Source organism: Pongo abelii, chromosome 14 (genome assembly GCF_028885655.2).
Source record: "Pongo abelii isolate AG06213 chromosome 14, NHGRI_mPonAbe1-v2.0_pri, whole genome shotgun sequence".
Taxonomy (NCBI): Eukaryota; Metazoa; Chordata; class Mammalia; order Primates; family Hominidae; genus Pongo; species Pongo abelii.
Window position 1 is genome coordinate 83,281,042 of NC_071999.2, and position 17,947 is coordinate 83,298,988.

General features: G+C 39.1%; 1 protein-coding gene across 1 annotated transcript in view; it reads left to right on the top strand.

Moving 5' to 3' along the window:
* The first annotated feature begins 1,856 nt into the window (after positions 1 to 1,856).
* Positions 1,857 to 17,947, top strand: part of SCEL (sciellin) — a 132,662-nt gene continuing 116,571 nt past the window's right edge. Inside the window, exons 1-7 of the mRNA XM_063714831.1 lie at positions 1,857 to 1,912; positions 2,592 to 2,709; positions 5,746 to 5,805; positions 9,898 to 9,966; positions 13,753 to 13,821; positions 14,368 to 14,406; positions 15,444 to 15,524. Coding sequence (XP_063570901.1) covers positions 1,870 to 1,912; positions 2,592 to 2,709; positions 5,746 to 5,805; positions 9,898 to 9,966; positions 13,753 to 13,821; positions 14,368 to 14,406; positions 15,444 to 15,524 — 479 coding nt within the window. The 5' untranslated portion in view covers positions 1,857 to 1,869. The remainder of the gene's footprint in view (positions 1,913 to 2,591; positions 2,710 to 5,745; positions 5,806 to 9,897; positions 9,967 to 13,752; positions 13,822 to 14,367; positions 14,407 to 15,443; positions 15,525 to 17,947) is intronic.

The window sequence follows — 17,947 nt, forward strand, 5'->3', positions numbered from 1 at the left end:
CATTGGTTCTTAATCCACATCTTAGGTCAGGTTTCCCAGAAGCCATTTCTGAGAGGCATTTGGGTGCTTGTGACTTATTGAGGCTGTGCTTTCAGGAGAAGGGAGCGAGGCGGGGGAGGCCGGGGAAGGAAGTGAGCAAGGATGTGCTCTCTGCTGGTTGAGCTACAGCCGGATCCCAGCTCTGAAGTGCAAGTCACTGGATAGAAGTGATTCTATCTTGAGGCAAGGGACTGACCTTTTTTATCCCGGGTCAGTCAGCCACCGGCTGCAGGTTGTAGTGACTGGGGAAGTTGTGCAACCAGTCAGGCCTAACAGCGAAGGGCAAACCCTCAGGGAAGGTGCAGTCATGAGCCTGTAGCTGCCAAGCTTCAGACTGGTAAGGGAAACCTGGTCTGGACACTTACAGCCTCCACCTCTGATCTTCTGCAGTGCTACTGACATTCCAGAAACAGACCCGAAGGAAAATAATACCTTGACCCAAAGCAGTATGTCTTTCCCACTTCAGGTCCTATGGTAAGTTGTTGCAGGAAATACTTTCACATTAGAGGATAGGAGGTGGGGGCTTTTAGAACCCCAAATTATAGCTATAGACAACTGTCCAATAATACTGCCTTAAGTCCAATAGCATTGATAGTTTAACAAAGTGGTTTTTTTGTGTACATTATTCATTTGATCATCGCAGCAACTTAGGAAGCCGATGGCAGGTTTCAATAGCCTCATTTTGCAGGGAGGTTAAGTGGTTCATTCTCAGATGTTGAATGTGATAAAGATGGACCTAAAACTTGCTTCTGACTTGAGCTTGAATGCCCCTTCTATGTTCCATACACAGTCTGGGTGAGATGGACACTGGAAAGGACATAATATCCCACTTAGGGTGACCAGCCATCCAGGTTTGTCCAGGACTTTTCTGGTTTGAAAACTGAAAGTCCCACTTTCAGGAAGACTCAGAGCTAACTAACGTGCACAAAGGCCCCCAATACATTTATGATCCACAAAAACATTCTAATTTTAATTTCTTTCAATTACAAGAAAAATATTGATATAATAATAATAATAATGAAGCCAGCCAGGATTATATTCATACTAACATAGTCATAAGATACAATTTTAAATTTGTGTGTGTGTGTATGTCTGTGTGAGTAAGAAGGGACCCTGAAGGCAAAAGTGCCTAGGATCCACAAAGTCATAATTCAGTTCTGGGGAACTGGATCAGTCCTGGGCAGACTGGTGCTGTGGGTTACCTTAACCCCTTAACACCAGAAGAGTAGTTCAGGAACTTTGAATTTTCCATGTGGTGGTTGCCTAAAATCACCAGTGTTTCTCCAAGTCTGTGATTTCCATGTGCCTGGCTGCTTTCCTTCTAATTACACAGCAGTTTCCTGAGTTTGCTTTAGCTTTTTTCAGGAAGGAACTGAGGAGCCCTTCTTTGGGCATTCACAGTGTGCTGTGGGTTCAGCACAATCTCTCTCTCTCCCTCTTGACTATGACCAGACACTTGTCTAACTCATTTTTCTGTCCCCAGCACCAGGCTCAGTGCCAGGCACACTGTAAGCACTCCATGCGTAATTATTGATTGAATAAATGAATTCACTGATGGCCTGATTCTACCGATTGCTTATGATATAACACTGGAATCACAAAACTCCCTGGGCCTCATCTTTTTCATCTGTAAAAGAAATATGTTGGAAGAGATGAACTCTCGGGTTCTTAGGGGCACTTTATGTCATGCATTTGTTATGACAGATCATGTGACTATGTCACTGTCATTGAAAAGTGAATCTCAGTCATGAAACAGTCACAGGTTCTCAGAGTCATTGATGTACTTTCTCTATTTCCCATTTTTCTTTTAGGTCCTTACTGGAAGACAGCATGTCCAACGTTACCTTGAGAAAAATGTCTCCCACAGGAAATGGTAATGTACATGATGTTTCTCTCGCTCAGAAAATTTTAAAATTTTGGAAAAACAACTCACAGATCTGAATTCTTTAATACAAATATTGAATGCTTAGAAACAACAGTCTAATTTAATTATCATTGCAAAGTTAGGCTTAAGAAAAAGTATATATGCTGCAGCTTTTAGTCATGTAATTGGAATTCAATTTTTTTAAATTAATAAAAATATCTTTTTTTAAATATGACCTTCTTTGTGTTTGGCTCTTACAGGATAAAAGAATTAAGTTACTTAGAATCAAATGACCAGGACTTATTGACTATTACTATGTATTATAAAAACAGTCTTCTGTGGGCTTCTAAGATATATTTCTTATGGGGTAAAATGGCCAACCCACTAAATCCTGGCTCAGTTTATCCCAGTCTGGGAGTTCTCCTTTCCCAGGAGCTGGATGGGGCCTCATGAGTGGCACTGGCAGTTTCAGTTGGCACCTGAGCAGCTTTATGTGTTATCTTTGGTGATGGGGTATGGGATCTGTTCTTTCTTGCTGGTACATCCTACTATGAAACAGTACTGCACTTGCCAGCCTAGAAGATTGATGCTGGCCAATCAGACGTGCCTCTCAGGATTTTCAGGTTAACAAGCCCACGCTCAACTCCACACTATTACATCTTCCAGTCTTTCATGTTTCTGTTGATAGAAATGAAGAGCACCACTCAGGGAACCACACGGAAGCAGCAGGATTTTCACGAGGTGAACAAAAGAAGAACTTTCTTACAGGATAACAGTTGGATAAGGAAACGCCCTGAAGAAGAAAAGTAAGCTGGTGTGGAGTGTGTTGGGTGGATGGAGGGGCAGAGAGAGGCATTCTCTGTTTGGGAAGCTAATGCTTATCTGAAAAGTGAATACTTTTCTCCTGAAACACTTTGTTGCATGGTCTAATTTTTGGTAAGACTTAGTAAGCGTAAATAAGTTTCACATCAGAGTTTCAAGAATATCTCTGCCATTTTAAATATACACATACATAAGAGAATGTGAGTCATTACTGAGAGAGAGCCTGGTTATTACCTAGGATGGGTGTTTGTGCTTACTTGGTAAACTGGAAAGAAAACATGACTTTCCAGTTTCCAAAAAGGTAACAGTTAGTCCGGGATTGGACAGTTCCTGCTATGTTGATCATGTCAGCTGAAATAAACAAAAATAGTATAATTCCAAATTTAATATATACAATTTTGATATGTACAAGAGAAATTAAAAAAAATTACCGGCTTATTTTAGTGCCATCTACTTCCAGGTGCTGGGAAGGTGAGATATATGGTATTACTTTGTAAGTGCTTACCACCAACAAAGTTTTGTTTGTTTTGAGCGTGCTTCTACTAGCTGAGAGGTTTAAAGATTTGAAAACTACGGCCATAGGCATATAGCCTCATTGCCAATATAGATTTGCAATAGGTATTTGTCCAGTCTGGATATATATGATTTTATGTATATGTTATAAATTATGTAGACATTTTATGATTTCTTTGTTATTAAGCTTGGTGTTAGATACTTTACGTATAAAGCACCACTAATTTTACAATAAAACACAAGGTAGGTGTTATATCTCCTTATTTTACAAAGGAGGGATCTGAGCTCAGAGAAGCTAAGTGACTTGTCTAATGGCACATAGCTATTTAGTGGTAGAGTTGAGATTTTAACATGGCCCATTGTTTTTCCATTACACAAATGTTTCTCAACCAGGGGCAATTTTACCTCCAGCAGACATTTGGCAAGGTTGAGAGACATTTTTGTTGTTAAAATTGAGGAGTGCTTCTGGTATTTAATGTGTAGAGAACAGGGATGCTGGTAAACATCCTATAAATCACAGGACAGCTCCCACACAAAAAATTATCAAACCCAAAGTGTCAATAGTCCTGAAGTTGGGAAATCCTGCATTATAGGATCCTTACTCTAAACTATCTACAAACTCTGCAGATATGGTTATTTGAGGGGCATTCTTGTGAATGTTAAATTTAAAATATCTGTTAATTTCTGTTATTGAATATTATTATTTCAAGGAAATATATGGGTGTTTAGAGATTTAGAGACTCACACTAACTTTTGGAGTTAGCACTATTGGACAACAATCATTTCCTTCCATAAAACAGCATTTATTGCTTCTGTCAGAGCATTTCCAATTTTCTGTAGTGATAGTGTCATGTGAAATGTAGACCATACATTTTGGATTGCCAATATTTACGCAGATGAATGAAGATAGAATGTATAAGACAAATCACAGTTGGGAGGAATGTTGCTTTTATGCCAGGCATGCCTCCCCAGGAAAACCCAGGGAAGCCAGCTTGGATGGCATAGGAGCTGCTGAATGCTTTGATGCTTCCCTGATTACCCCGGCCCAGTTCTGGGCTGTGTGTTATAATTCCGCCTCAGATAAAAGCATGCCTGGTATCTGCTCCTCTTTCAAAAATTTCAGTAAGAGATATGGAGGAAGATAGGAAAGTTCTCTTGGGGTCTTTGAGACTGTGTATTTGCTGGCATTGTTTCACTTTTACTGTTCATCTTTCTATTTAATTGTCTACTACAGTTCTTTTATAGCTTCATTTAAAATGGTACCAGAAGCCGGGCATGGTGGATCACACCTGTAATCCCAGCACTTTGGGAGGCTGAGGTGGGCAAGTCACTTGGGGTCAGGAGTTCGAGACCAGCCTGGCCAACATGAAGAAACCCTGTCTCTACTTTAAAAATACAAAAATTAGCCAGGCATGTTGGTGGGCACCTGTAATCCCAGCTACTCGGGAGGCTGAGACAGGAGAATTGCTTGAACCCAGGAGGCAGAGGTTGCAGTGAGCCAAGATATCGCACCACTGTACTCCAGCCTGGGTGACAGAGCAAGACTCTGTCTTAAAAAAAAAAAAGGTACCAGAGTGTTGAGTAATGTTAGTGGAGCATAACCAGGAAAAATGTGGTATTTCAGGTTTCGTTGGGTTGACATGAAATAGGCTCAGTTACTTTCTGCCTTGGCTCAAATCCGAAGGCTTCACTACATGTTTTGATATTTCCTGAAAGGGCCTGTACTTTCAGTTCCACTGTACAAAATAAGAATGATATTACTTTGAGATTTTACATATGAAGGTCGATTGCAGTGTTGACTAGTAGGAAAAGCAATGATTTGGAATGAAAAGATCTGGGTCCTAGACCCACCTCTGTTACTTGCTAACCTTGTGGTATTAGGAAAGCCAGAAAATCCCCAATCAATTTTCTCATCTGTGAACTGGATATGACAGTGTCTTCCCTGCCTAATTCATAGGATTATTTTAACAATTAACTAGAGCAAACTGTATTCTCATGGTTCAAAAGTAGGCTAGGTCTCCTGTGAATTATAAATCTCCTTAACCACAAATATTGGTACTGAGTTTCCCACATTTTATGAAGGAGAACTGTCAAGTCCACCAACATATCCAGACATAATGGGCTTACTTAAACACAATTTGTGGAAAGCTTTTGTATTTGACTTCATGCCAAAAAGGACTCTTCTAATACATATAAAGTAAATGGGCTCATATTCCCACAGCCTGATAAAACAAAACACAACACAACACAATACTCATTCATTGTTGAATCATGTAGAAACCTCATGGGATAAATGATCATTTGTAGGGACAAACTTGTTTCTTTTCTCATGCTCTTTCAAGTGGTGACTGGTTAAAATAGATACATAATTTTGTGTTCTCACAACTGAAGTAAAATGAATTAACCTTGCCAAAAATTGGGAGCTCGCCCGCGTGTCGCTCTCATTTAGTGCTTAGTCAACATTGTGGTAACTTTCTATGTGACATACTTTTGTTCTTTCTTTGCAGAGATGAAAATTACGGTAGGGTGGTGCTCAACCGACATAATTCCCATGATGCATTGGACAGGTGGGTGTTCAGACATGTTACATCATGAGCAGAAACACAAAGATGGTAGTTTTCAGAGAAGACTTGTTCAAGACAGCTGAATATTTGCAGCATGCCTCAGGCTTTCCCCGATGTTCTGGGCATGTGGAGGAGAATCTGTGATATCATCAGAGGTTTCCACAAGGAAACTCTGTCTCTCCAGAACCATGACTTGGAGGCAGAACATAACCAACCCTCTGTGCATCCCACTGAGGTGGCCCTCCTGACAGGCAGGGAAAGCACTCTCATAGAAACATGATCATATCAGGCCGGGTGCCATGGCTCATACCTGTAATCCCAACACTTTGGGAGGCCAAGTTGGGAGGATCTCTTGAGCCTAGGAGTTAGAGACCAGCCTAAGCAACATGGCCAGACCCTGTCTCTAAAAAAAAAAAAAAAAAAAAAAAAAAATTAATTAGCTAGGTGTGATGGTGCGCACCTGTCGTCCCAGCTACTCCAGGGGCTGAGGTGGAAGGATTGCCTGAGCTTGGGACATTAAGGCTGGAGTGGGCAGTGATGCTCCATTGTACTCCAGCCTGGGTGATGGAAGAAGACCCTGTTTCTCAAACAAACAAACAAACAACAGCAACATGACCAGATTACATATCTCTGAACCTTAGGGAAAGGAAGTCTAAAATACAGAAATAACAACTACAGAGTTCACTTGCTTTATGGGACAGTACCTTTCTTTTTGGAAACTCCTGGGCTAGTGGGAAAACATGAACTGATCCTCAGTGGCAAATAGACTGATCAAAGCAAATTAGTAGAAAAATTAAGACAAAACAGTAATCACAATGATATAAATAATCTCGGATTGATAAAAATAGAGAATATTCTTACTAAAACACAGTTGTACTCACATCCGTACAAACAACCACACCCATCAGAAGAACCTAATTATTTATCAGACACAAGTTTTATCTGGTCTAGTAGCTTGTGTCTGTTTGTCATTAAAATGTAATTAGAAAGGGAGTGTGACATGTATACATATGTAACTTACCTGCATGTTGTGCACATGTACCATAGAGCCTAAAGTATGATAATAATAATAATAATAATAGTAATAAAGAGAAAAAAAAATTAGCAAAAAAAAAAAAAAAGAGGGAGTGTGAATGTCTTCTATGGCGTGGATCTTAAAAAGTTAAGCAGACACTTGGGACATGTCTATTTTTGAAACTTTTGTTTATGAATTTCTCTCAACCCTTTTAAACTTTTTCATAATTGTGACCTGTTTTAAGGGTGCTGAGCTTATAACCCTCTACACAGAGTTGCTGTTTCATTTTCCTGATGCCAGCTTTAGTTCATCTGATTTACTGTTCTGTGATCTGGCAGACTCTCTGCCGAGGCCCTGTCCTTTGTCTTTATGGTTTTGAAAATCACAGCCTGGTTCTCAGCTGGCTCTGATCCCACCAACAAAGGAGAGGCTCATCATTTGAGTCCAGCCACCTCTATGTTACTCACCTTTCTCTGGAATGTTTAAGAACACAAATGCTTGTGTTTTTTAAGTGTGAAATATGCTTCATATTCTTAATGTACATACAATGTGTTTTAGGTTAACAAGAGCTTAATGCCTTTCATGCTTATTTCATATTTTAAATTGTATTGGTTTCCTGAACCCTTCCTCGTGGTGGCCAGCGTTGTGGCTAAAGTAGAATATCAGTCTTTTAAGGAACAAAAATCTGTAAGCCCTAGACATTTCCCCCTTGACCTATAACTAACATCACAGAATCAATTTCCCTAAAAGAGTAGGGCAGATTGTTTTTCTCCTGGTACTTGCTCAGAGGATGTCACTTGTCATTTTTCTGCTCTGCAGAGGCTGTCTTTATCTTGATGCCCACTCAACAGCCACTTTGGAGCACCCGCTATGTGCCAGCATTGTGCCAGGTGCCAGGAATACAAAGATGCATAGAACATAATCTTTGACCTTAAAATATCCATAAATGAAAATACTAAAGTTTGTCATGGAAAGTGCTATAGTAGAGGTGTGTGAGTGCACTATGGGAATAGAAAGGAGGGGAGACTAACTCTGCCTGAATAATCAGAGACCTCACCAAGGAAGTGGTCTTTGGTGTTGGCGATGTTGCTTGAAGGATTATGAGGAAAAATTTCTTAAATGGGCAAAGCTGGCTGGTGGGCATGGAGCAAGGACAGAAGCACTTCCAGCAGAGGTGACAATGTTTGCAGAGAGCTGGCATGAGTGGGGTCTGAAAATAAAGGAAAATAAATAATATACTGTCGTCACCTTAGATAATACCTTCATATTATCCACAGTTGGAAAGTTTGACTGTGTACATGTTCTGGTAGATCATTTAAACATGTCAAATAAGGATGATAGCCAAATAGCACCTGTAGGAGGGCTTCTGTGCATCAGTAGCTGTGTTAAGAGCTGCAAACAAAACAAAGTCCCTGCTTCCACAGAACTTGCATCCTAGTTGAAAGTAAGGGAGGGGAGAGAATGAAAATAACATGTTGAAACATGTCTTATTGTTATAAGCAGTAGGAAGACAATGGCCACCTAGAGACATAGTGATGGTGTCTGGGGAGGCGCTGTTTTCTGGAAGGGGTCAGATAGCCCTCCAGCACCTGCTTGCATTTACACATTACACACGATGGTGAACCACACCATGAGTTCACTCTGGGGTTGTATTAAACATTGGGGGAGTTGTATTTGGCATTTTTCTTCACTCTTTTTCTTGCCTTAACTGATACTGTTCCTCTACCTCTATTCGAAAATGTTCACATCTATTTCCCCTTCAAGGCCCAGCTAAAACTGCACTTCATTCTGTAAAGCCTTCTCTGGTTTGTATACCTAGAAATCAGCTTTCTCAGCTTAGAACTTCCTTACACCTTACCTAAACCTCTTTTATGGCACTCACTACTTTCTGTCTTTGGATGTACATACCTGATTTGTCCATCTTGCTCTGTGTAGATAGCAGCTATAGTTATTTTATTCTAGACTTCCTTATATTTATCAGTACAACAGTGTTGATTAATATAGGAAATGTTACTTTCTCCACTACTAATATAGCAAATATACTTTTTGCACTATTCCTAGCACTGTTTATATTGAGTACATCCAAATAGTTGCTTAGTGAAAATATGCCACATCAAGTTTAAAATTAAATCTTTAGTATCTAGTCTTAGTACTTATTCTAATGCAATACTTTGGATATGATGGCTTTAAATGATACTTGGAAATGCAAACACAATAAATAATGAAGAATTCTCCAAAGAGCTTGCTTGCTTTATATCACAAGGTTGTATGAGGCATTAAAGAGGCTTTTTTTTAATGTTTGATCAATCTGATCAAGATCTTTCCTTTGCTTCCATGATCATGATTCCTTCTATTGAACCTTCTATCCTCTTTTCTGTTATTTTCTAAATTCCGCCCCCCCCCATTTTTGCTCATCTGTCTTGCTCTCCTCTCTTTGCCCTTGTCTCTCCTGTTCTTCCTATCACTCTTCTCTCTTCCCCTTTTCCTCCTGTCCTTCCTTTCTCTCACTTACCACTTTCTCCTTTTCATTTTCCCCAGCTTTTCCTGTTTCCTTCCTTTCCTTTCTTTCCTGTCTTTCCCTTCCTTCTGCCTGTAAGTACCCTTCTTTCAACCCTATCCACGGTGCTGAGTATTAAACAAAGCATTTATGGATTTAGTCCATGGTGCTGGTTTATGGCATTGCTAAAACTCTGCAAACAAAATATAGTTGAGTATAAAAGATTGAGTTCCTATTATGTAGAAATAAACAACATTGAAAAAAGTACATATTAGTTATTAGCCATTTTGAGTGTTGTTTGTTGTGTTGTATGATTTACATATCCTTATCCCTAATTTGAATATGTTACATTGTTATTAGAAATAATTGAAGCCAGAGAAGAATCTTTTATTAGCATAGGATATTGGATTGTCCATAATTTATTCTATCCAATTTGGAAGATTTGGGTACTCCAAATCTATCTTTCCGTGGTAACATGTACATTTCCTACTGAAATAGGTCAAAATACTGCCATATGTATGATAGGTTTTATAAACTCTTTTTGTAATTTATTTGATTTTTTTGGTAATTATTTTTGCTACAGGAAAGTAAATGAGAGAGATGTGCCAAAAGCTACAATTAGTCGGTATAGTTCTGATGACACTTTGGACAGGTAAGGTGCTTTTGAACCATATAAGTGGAATGCGTAACATATTAAATTCCTTTTCTTATAAAGTTATGAAGTATTTAGAAGTTTACCAAAATAAGGTTTGAATTGCTGGTATTTTATTCCCAGGGATGGAGGGCTCTAAGAATTGAATTACCTTCTTCAAATCTCACAAAATCTTGGCTAGATGCATTTCTAAAATCTTGCTAATAGTAGATTAATATGAAAAATTCTTAGAGACACTGATTTGAGTACAGCTAGGGTGGGTACTGTGCGGAATCTGTTAGTTCAATTTAAAATGAAGAAGATAGGTGTTTTATTGTGAATATGTGTAATCCTTGTTCCAACATTTGGTTCTTCCACACTGATGGTGGAAAAACATCAGTCCATGCAACTGCTTTATGGAGAGACTGTAAATTTTAATAATACAATAGTTTCAATCCACTCCAGGACAGAGATGTTAGCTCTTTACTTTCTCTTTAGAAAGTGAAAATACTCATTTGACACTAGAGTCTCCACAGGGCTCCAACGTGTGTGCCTGCTGTTAGTTCCTTCTTACATGGAGGGAAAGGGCTCATCTCTACCGGGAAAATAGGGCAACTTCTATTCAGGTTTAAGTATAAATGCCACAAATCATATCTTTAGTTTAGATTTGGTAGAAATGCTTAGTAAGCATAAGTAAAGGGCAAAGTTAGCATCTTTAATAGGAGTCGTTTGGACTCCTATTAAATAGGCACCATGAATACCCAAACCCAGTGCTAGTAGAGTTTACTCCCTGCAGCTAAAGATGTGCTGCAATTGTAGGCGAAAATGGCACCTACTGGGTTTTAAGCAAATACGTGGTAACTTACAGCATCCAATAGATTCTAAACTCAGACTATGCCAGTGTTGATTAATGTAGCAAATGTATATACCTTCTGCACTATTCCTAGGCTTTCAAGTCAGTCACCCTAACAGAGGACAATCAATGCTGGTATCCTAAAGAGTTGGTCTTTCTCTTTTAAAAATTATCATCCTTGTCAAAAATGAGTTTGTAATATGTGTACAAGATCTCATCTCCACAGCGGTGCATAGAGAAGAGGTAGATAAAATACCTCTGTCCATTCATCCTGGTCTTGCAGATGATTAATTGAAGAAGGAAACCTATTTCTAGGAATGAATTTTAAAGTGAGATAATTGAGCCTTGAGTAAGGTGGAAGACTTAAGCTTTTGTAGGCTGTGTGTCTGAACGTTTATGTCAGGCCAGCCGAGATACAGCCTGGGAATGTGGGAAATAGACTAGACCTCACAGGCAATGTAGTTAGGTCATTCTCAGCCTTAGCTATAAATTAGAACCATTGAGGAGGCTCTTAAACTTTATTGATGCCTTGGTCCTACTACCCCTCACTCCCCAAATCCTGATTTAATTAGCCTGAGGTGGAACTCAAGCATTTTTTTTCAAGCTTATAGAGTAATTCTTATGTGCAGCTGAGATTCAGAACCACCAATATAGCTCAAGCCCTTCATTTTATACCCTCAAAAGCAGGCCCAGAGATTACATGATCTATTTACACACTTTAGTGGTATGTTTGGGAAAAGTATCCTGGCAGCTCATTCCCAAGGCACTAAATGTGGAAATAGATTTGAGGAAGAGAACACAGGGGTTAGTAAAGAAAGGCAAGTCCTGTTAGCAGGAGCCAAACTTCTGTAATACAGACCACTCCAAAATGTAAGACATGAAATAATTTTAGGAGGAAAATGATCAAATATATCTGGTATGTGTGCATTTGCATTTTAATAATGATGCACTTGTTTTAATGAATATGAGAAAAGTACTGAGTTTACATTTGAAAAGTTCCCTTTAAAATATACTTACCTGTGTAAAATGTGAGGTGTGCAAAAGAAACATAAATGTGTATGTAGCATGCAGAGATAGTGGGTTATAACTAATTTGGAAAACCTAGGTTAGGAGGCCCTCTAGTGCTCCATTGTGAAAGTATAACTTTTCCTTCGGCTTTTCTGATCATGTTGCTAATTACATTGTTTGGTATTTCAAGTCTCCAAGACCGATTTTTATTAAAACAACTTATTTTATATCACAAGTTGACAGAAATTTAATTTCCAGGATAAATACAAAATTAATCTCCCCCAGCAATAAGAAATCAACATACATATTGGAATAGTGGTTTAGAGTTCTCTCCATTACCATTGATAGACTTATTCCCTGGGTAGCATGAAAGAGACTATGAGAGGTGAAGAATAAAGACTAAAGGAAGGTCTGTTAACCTAATATATGAGTTTTGGGAACAATCATACTACAGAATCGAATATATGACATTGGATCCCAGTGAACGATTTGGGAGATAGACTACTTTCTACTTGTGTTGCCAAGAGAAAGCCACGTAATGACTCTGAGACTCCATTTATTTATCTATAAAATGAAAATCATTATACCTACCTTGTAGGGATGTTCTGGAGAGTAGAAAAAACATATCAAATGACCAGCAAGAAGTAGTAGGTATGAGACAAGGAAAGAAGGAACAGGGGCCGAAGTTATGAGATCCCACCATTGGCATATAATGATAACCTTCCTTATTTGTGCTTTCTGACTCAAGAAGCAGATGAACATACCTTTTCTAGATCTATGAGATTAGAATGATTAAAATCTCTAATGATCTTTTGGACTCATTACATGTATTAGTCCAAGTAAACTAATTTGTCAAGGTAGAGAAACTTTTTAACAAATCTGCTTCCTCTCTTCCAAATCTAGATGGTTTAACACAGTATAAGGTACTACTTGACACATCAGAGTCCAGTGTGATTTTCTGGAGTCCATGAAGTGACTCAGGGACCTAAGTTCTTTCCATATTTTGATGCTGCCATATTTATGCTGCCATGCGTACTAAAGCCATAGTAGAAGGGGCAAGAAAGAACATGGAAGATCACCAGGAGGTCTTACAGTGGGTCTGGAAGTGGCAGATAACATGTCTGCCCACACTCTTTAGTTTAGAGCTCAATCACATGGCCCCAACTTAATTGCAATGAAGGTTGGAAAATGTGGTCTCCCTGATTGCTCAGAAAGAAAAGAAAATGTGTTTCGCAAACACATAATATTGTTTATGCCACAAACCTTAAAAAAAAACCAAGTATTTCGTTGATGCCTTTTACTGACATAGGAAGTACTGTCATTGACAAGATGTATCATTAGATAATAATGAAAATGAAAATAGTTAATGAGTTAAATGCTCGATGAGTCAGGAAGACAAACAGGCAAAAGGCATAACACTTTTAAAATTTCAGGTTGGGTGCTGTGGCTCACACCTGTAATGTCAGCACTTTAGGAGGTGGAGGCGGGTGGGTTACCTGAGGTCAGGAGTTCGAGACCAGTGTGGTCAACATGGTGAAACCTTTTCTCTACTAAAAATATAACAATTAACTGGGCGTAGGGGTGCGTGCCTGTAGTTCCAGCTACTCAGGAGACTAAGGCAGTAGAATAGCTTGAACCCTGCGGGCGGAGGTTGCAGTGAGCTGAGATCACACTACTGCACTCCAGCCTGGGCAACAGAGCAAGACTCCGTCTCAAAAAATAAAATAAAATAAAATTTCAAACTATATTAAAACAACCTTATAAGTAGATTTTGTCATAAGTAGTTTCTTTTTATTTAAAAATTTTCTAAAATGTAACACTTGAAAAATAGTTCTCTTTACTAGAGAAAGGCTTATGTTGTTAAGCTATTCTAGCATGAAAATGGTCTGAAAGGAGTTTGATAATTTAAATATTTATCCAGACTTTTGTCTTATTTCTTTATAAAGGATCTCAGACAGAAATGATGCTGCTAAAACATATAAGGCCAACACCTTGGATAACCAACTAACCAATAGGTACCAGTATCTGCTAACTACGGGAAAGGCTCAAGTATAATATTTTTCTAAGTGTTTCCTATGTACTTGCAATTCTTCAATCCTACTTAATATCTTTCTGTAAATTCTTAGTCTCTATCATTACTCCTGTGGATGGCTAGAATAAAACCTTGTTGTTTAGCTTAAAAATCAAGAGCACTTGTAGCTCCAAATCACCATTCTTACCATATTTATGTTTCTGTTTAAGTTGTCCTGGTGGCAAAATTATGAAATAGGTGCAAATGCAAATTTTACATTATTATTGTTAAGGAAAATTACTGAACCCAACAAATAAAAATATTGGGCTTAAAAGATACTAAATTTTCAGAAGAAAAAAATTCTTTGGAATCTAGTACCAGAGACAAAATCATGAAATCATCTTATGAAATTTATTAAAATATGATGCTTTCTATTTCTTTCTCTCACCAATGTCTAACTTTTAATAAATCTAAATTCAAGAATAATTCCAAATAGATGCAAATGTTCATTCTTCATTGTTCAAACTTTGCTTTCTTTCTCTCTTACCAGGAGCATGTCCATGTTTAGATCACCGGAAGCAACAAAATTGTGTGTATTCCTTCTAATTATAGTATATTTCTTTTTATGTGTTCAAGAAAAACTAGGGAAAACCACCTCAGGCCAATTTTATTGGAATACAGCCATGCCCCTATTGCTCTGGCAGAGTTGAGTAGTAGAAGACAATACCAAAATCGTCTGCAAAGGTTCAAATGTGACTATCTGGACTTTTGCAGAAAAAAAAGATTGCCAATCATTACTCTAACCAAACACCAAAGCTTAGGTCATCCTTTCTTTCTTCTTCTTTATTAAAATCTAGACTCCTTATTTTTTCCCCTACAGGGCTTTTCTTCCCTCTACTCCCACAATAATTAACCCTTCCTCCACACCTCACTTCCTTCCCCACCCACCCTCCACATGTATGCCTCCTCCTTCAGAGAAAATTGAATTGGGAAAACATGGGGTGAGCTAAAAATCTGTTTAAATGGAGCACATTTTCCCTGGAATGTACTACTGATGGTTACAAGCAGCCCAAATCAGACAGATTTATAAACTTACTTTATTTTTGAATTCCTATTTATGTATAAAGTAATTTATACACTGGATCAGACCTCTCAGCGCTTGAAATGGGCCTGGGTCACTTCCATTTTTGAGGCTCTGCATATATGAATAAATGCCAGATAGAGGCTTAAGATGGTATGATTTAAAAATTTTTATTAAGCAGTAATGCTTCTAATGCAGAAAACCACAACATAATTAGTTAGTCACAATATAATCACAGGAGTAAAAGAAATGTGAATCTGTAGCATGCCAGAATTGATTTGTCTGAATTTCCAACAGTTAATGTCATTTTATGAATCACTTCTTTATTCTATTCCTTTAGTTTTAGTTAGTTCTATGAGAACCTGACAACTTCTAAAATATGTCAACTAAGAAAGAAGATTTTTGGCTGTTTTTCCATCCTCAAGTGAAACATTTTATGAACAGACGGCAGGCAGGAATATGAGTAGAATTTAAGACTTCTCAAAGGTAGGCTGAAATGAAAAAGTTTGAGAGTGTGATTAATTGTTGCTCTTGTCATTAAACAGGCAACCTGGCGGTTCACTGAATGCCAACACCTCCAACACCATAGCATCCACTTCCGCTACTACTCCTGTGAAGAAGAAGAGGTACGATGAACTCATTGTGTCTACCTCTTGCTGATACACTATGAAAGACTGCATTAGAAAGCTTCCTCCTCTTTTTTGTGGGGATCCAGCATCTACATTCTGCTGTTCCCAAACTTCAGCTCTTTCCCCCAGCAATCTCTTTCTCAAATATAGAGTCTTGTTTTCAATTCCTTTAGGGCCTTGAATTTCTAGGAAATGTTTTAGATGATAGAGCTCGCATGTTAAATGGCAGACTACTTGAGGTAGCATGTTTCATGGAGTCCTGCTGCTGGGAATGCCTTAACCTGAAATAATGATGAATGTAGGGCCACATGCTGCCATGCTCCTGAAACCGGCCTGTATCTGGAGATGCCGCCTCTGCTCTGTGGATTGGGCTGGCCTTGCTTCCAAATGCAGAGTCAAAGACCCTTTCTGGAGACATCCATCTGTATTTGTTTGATTCTTGCCTCCTCCACCGACCTCCTCTGCATGGTTTCCCACATTCTGCTGGTGCTGAGTCCTATGTAATTAGCAGGCACAGAGGAGTAGTTGGACCAGTGGCGACCAAATATTCTTCATGAGACAGAACATGATGGTGGAAGAGATGTTTGCATGTTGAAAAAACCCCAGGGCTATAAACTGTGATGCAAATGGAAAACAAGCATTTACAAACATCAATGCTTTTAAATGTTCTCAATTTCCCTGTCTGTACCTGGGTGCATGCTCTGTACAGGGTAGGTGCTCAATGTTTGTTGATGGACTGGCTGACTTTGCCATGGTGCTGCTGGAGAAAAATGACTTATTCTGTTTTTTCCTTCAACAAAATTCTGGCTGTAGCTGCAAAGTCTCAGAAAATGTGATTCATCTTTCCCTTGAACCCAAATTTCATGTCCCTTGACCCTTTGCCTGGTAAAAACAGATTCCTAAGTTTGAAAGAGAAAGTTTAGGTCAGTCAGTTCAATCTCCTATCTAGTGCAAGAATCTTTTCTCTGACATTTTGGGCATAATTCAGGGCCACTGAAGCCATCAATAAGACTCTCACTATTTTGGGACACATCTTTGACTTGCTCTCCTGGGTAGCATCTATTCCTTACGCTGAGCTGGAATCTGCCTTGATTGACTCATTCCTTGTCTTAGTTCAGTTCTGCAGTGGCTCAGAGAATAGACCTACTTAAACAATTTAAATCGAGCTTTCCTGTCTGCCTTTTCTTCTGTAGTACATATCATTCTCATCTGAATATCTTCAGTTTTCATCCGTATCTTGATCTTTCTGCTTAGCAATTGCTACCAACTAAAATTATGACCTAGTGATGTGAGGACATCTTTCTAATTGAGGTTAGAACTGAAGCTAGTGCTGCTATAATATTCACTTACGCTTCAAATGTTTTTACTTGTCAGAATTTTCTATCAGTTTCTTTTCTTTTCCTTTTTTTTTTTTTTTTTTTGGAGTGTGCAGTGGTGCAATTTCGGCTCACTGCAACCTCTGCCTCCCAGGTTTAACCAATTCTTTGCCTCAGCCTCCCGAGTAGTTGGGAGTACAGGCACATGCCACCACGACCAGCTAATTTTTGTATTTTCAGTAGAGATGGGGTTTCACCATTTTTGCCAGGCTGGTCTTGAGCTCCTGACCTCGTGATCCACCCGCCTTAGCCTCCCAAAGTGCTGGGATTACAGGTGTGAGGCTCTGCGCCTGGCCCACAGTTTTTTAAAAATTATATTTTGAGGCCGGGCGCGGTGGCTCACGCCTGTAATCCCAGCACTTTGGGAGGTCTTGGCGGGTGGATCACGAGGTCAGGAGATCGAGACCATCCTGGCTAACACGGTGAAACCCCATCCCAGCTACTCGGAGGCTGAGGCAGGAGAATGGGGTGAACCCGGAGGGCAGAGCTTGCAGTGAGCTGAGATCGCGCCACTGCACTCCAGCCTGGGAGACAGCGAGACTCCATCACAAAAAAAAAAATAAATAAATAAAATAAATAAAATAAAATTATATTTTGAAGCTGGGCACGGTGGCTCACGCCTATAATCCCAGCACTTTCGGAGGCCGAGGCAGGTGGATCACCTGAGGTCGGGAGTTCGAGACCAGCCTGACCACCATGGAGAAACCCCGTCTCTACTAAAAATTACAAAATTAGCTGGGCGTGGTGGCGCATGCCTGTAATCCCAGCTACTCAGGAGGCTGAGGCAGGAGAACTGCTTGAACCCAGGAGGCGAAGGTTGTGGTGAGCCGAGATCGCGCCATTGCACTCCGGCCGAGACGCATTGAAACTCCATCTCAAAAATAAAAATAAAAATAAAACATATATATATTTTGAGTAGAGTATAAGATTGTTATTTTTGTCGTGAAATAGTTCAGACATGCAGAAAAATAGGGAGAATAACATGATAAATATATATGAATTTACGATCTAGACTTAACAATTGTCATTATTTTCCAGATTTGC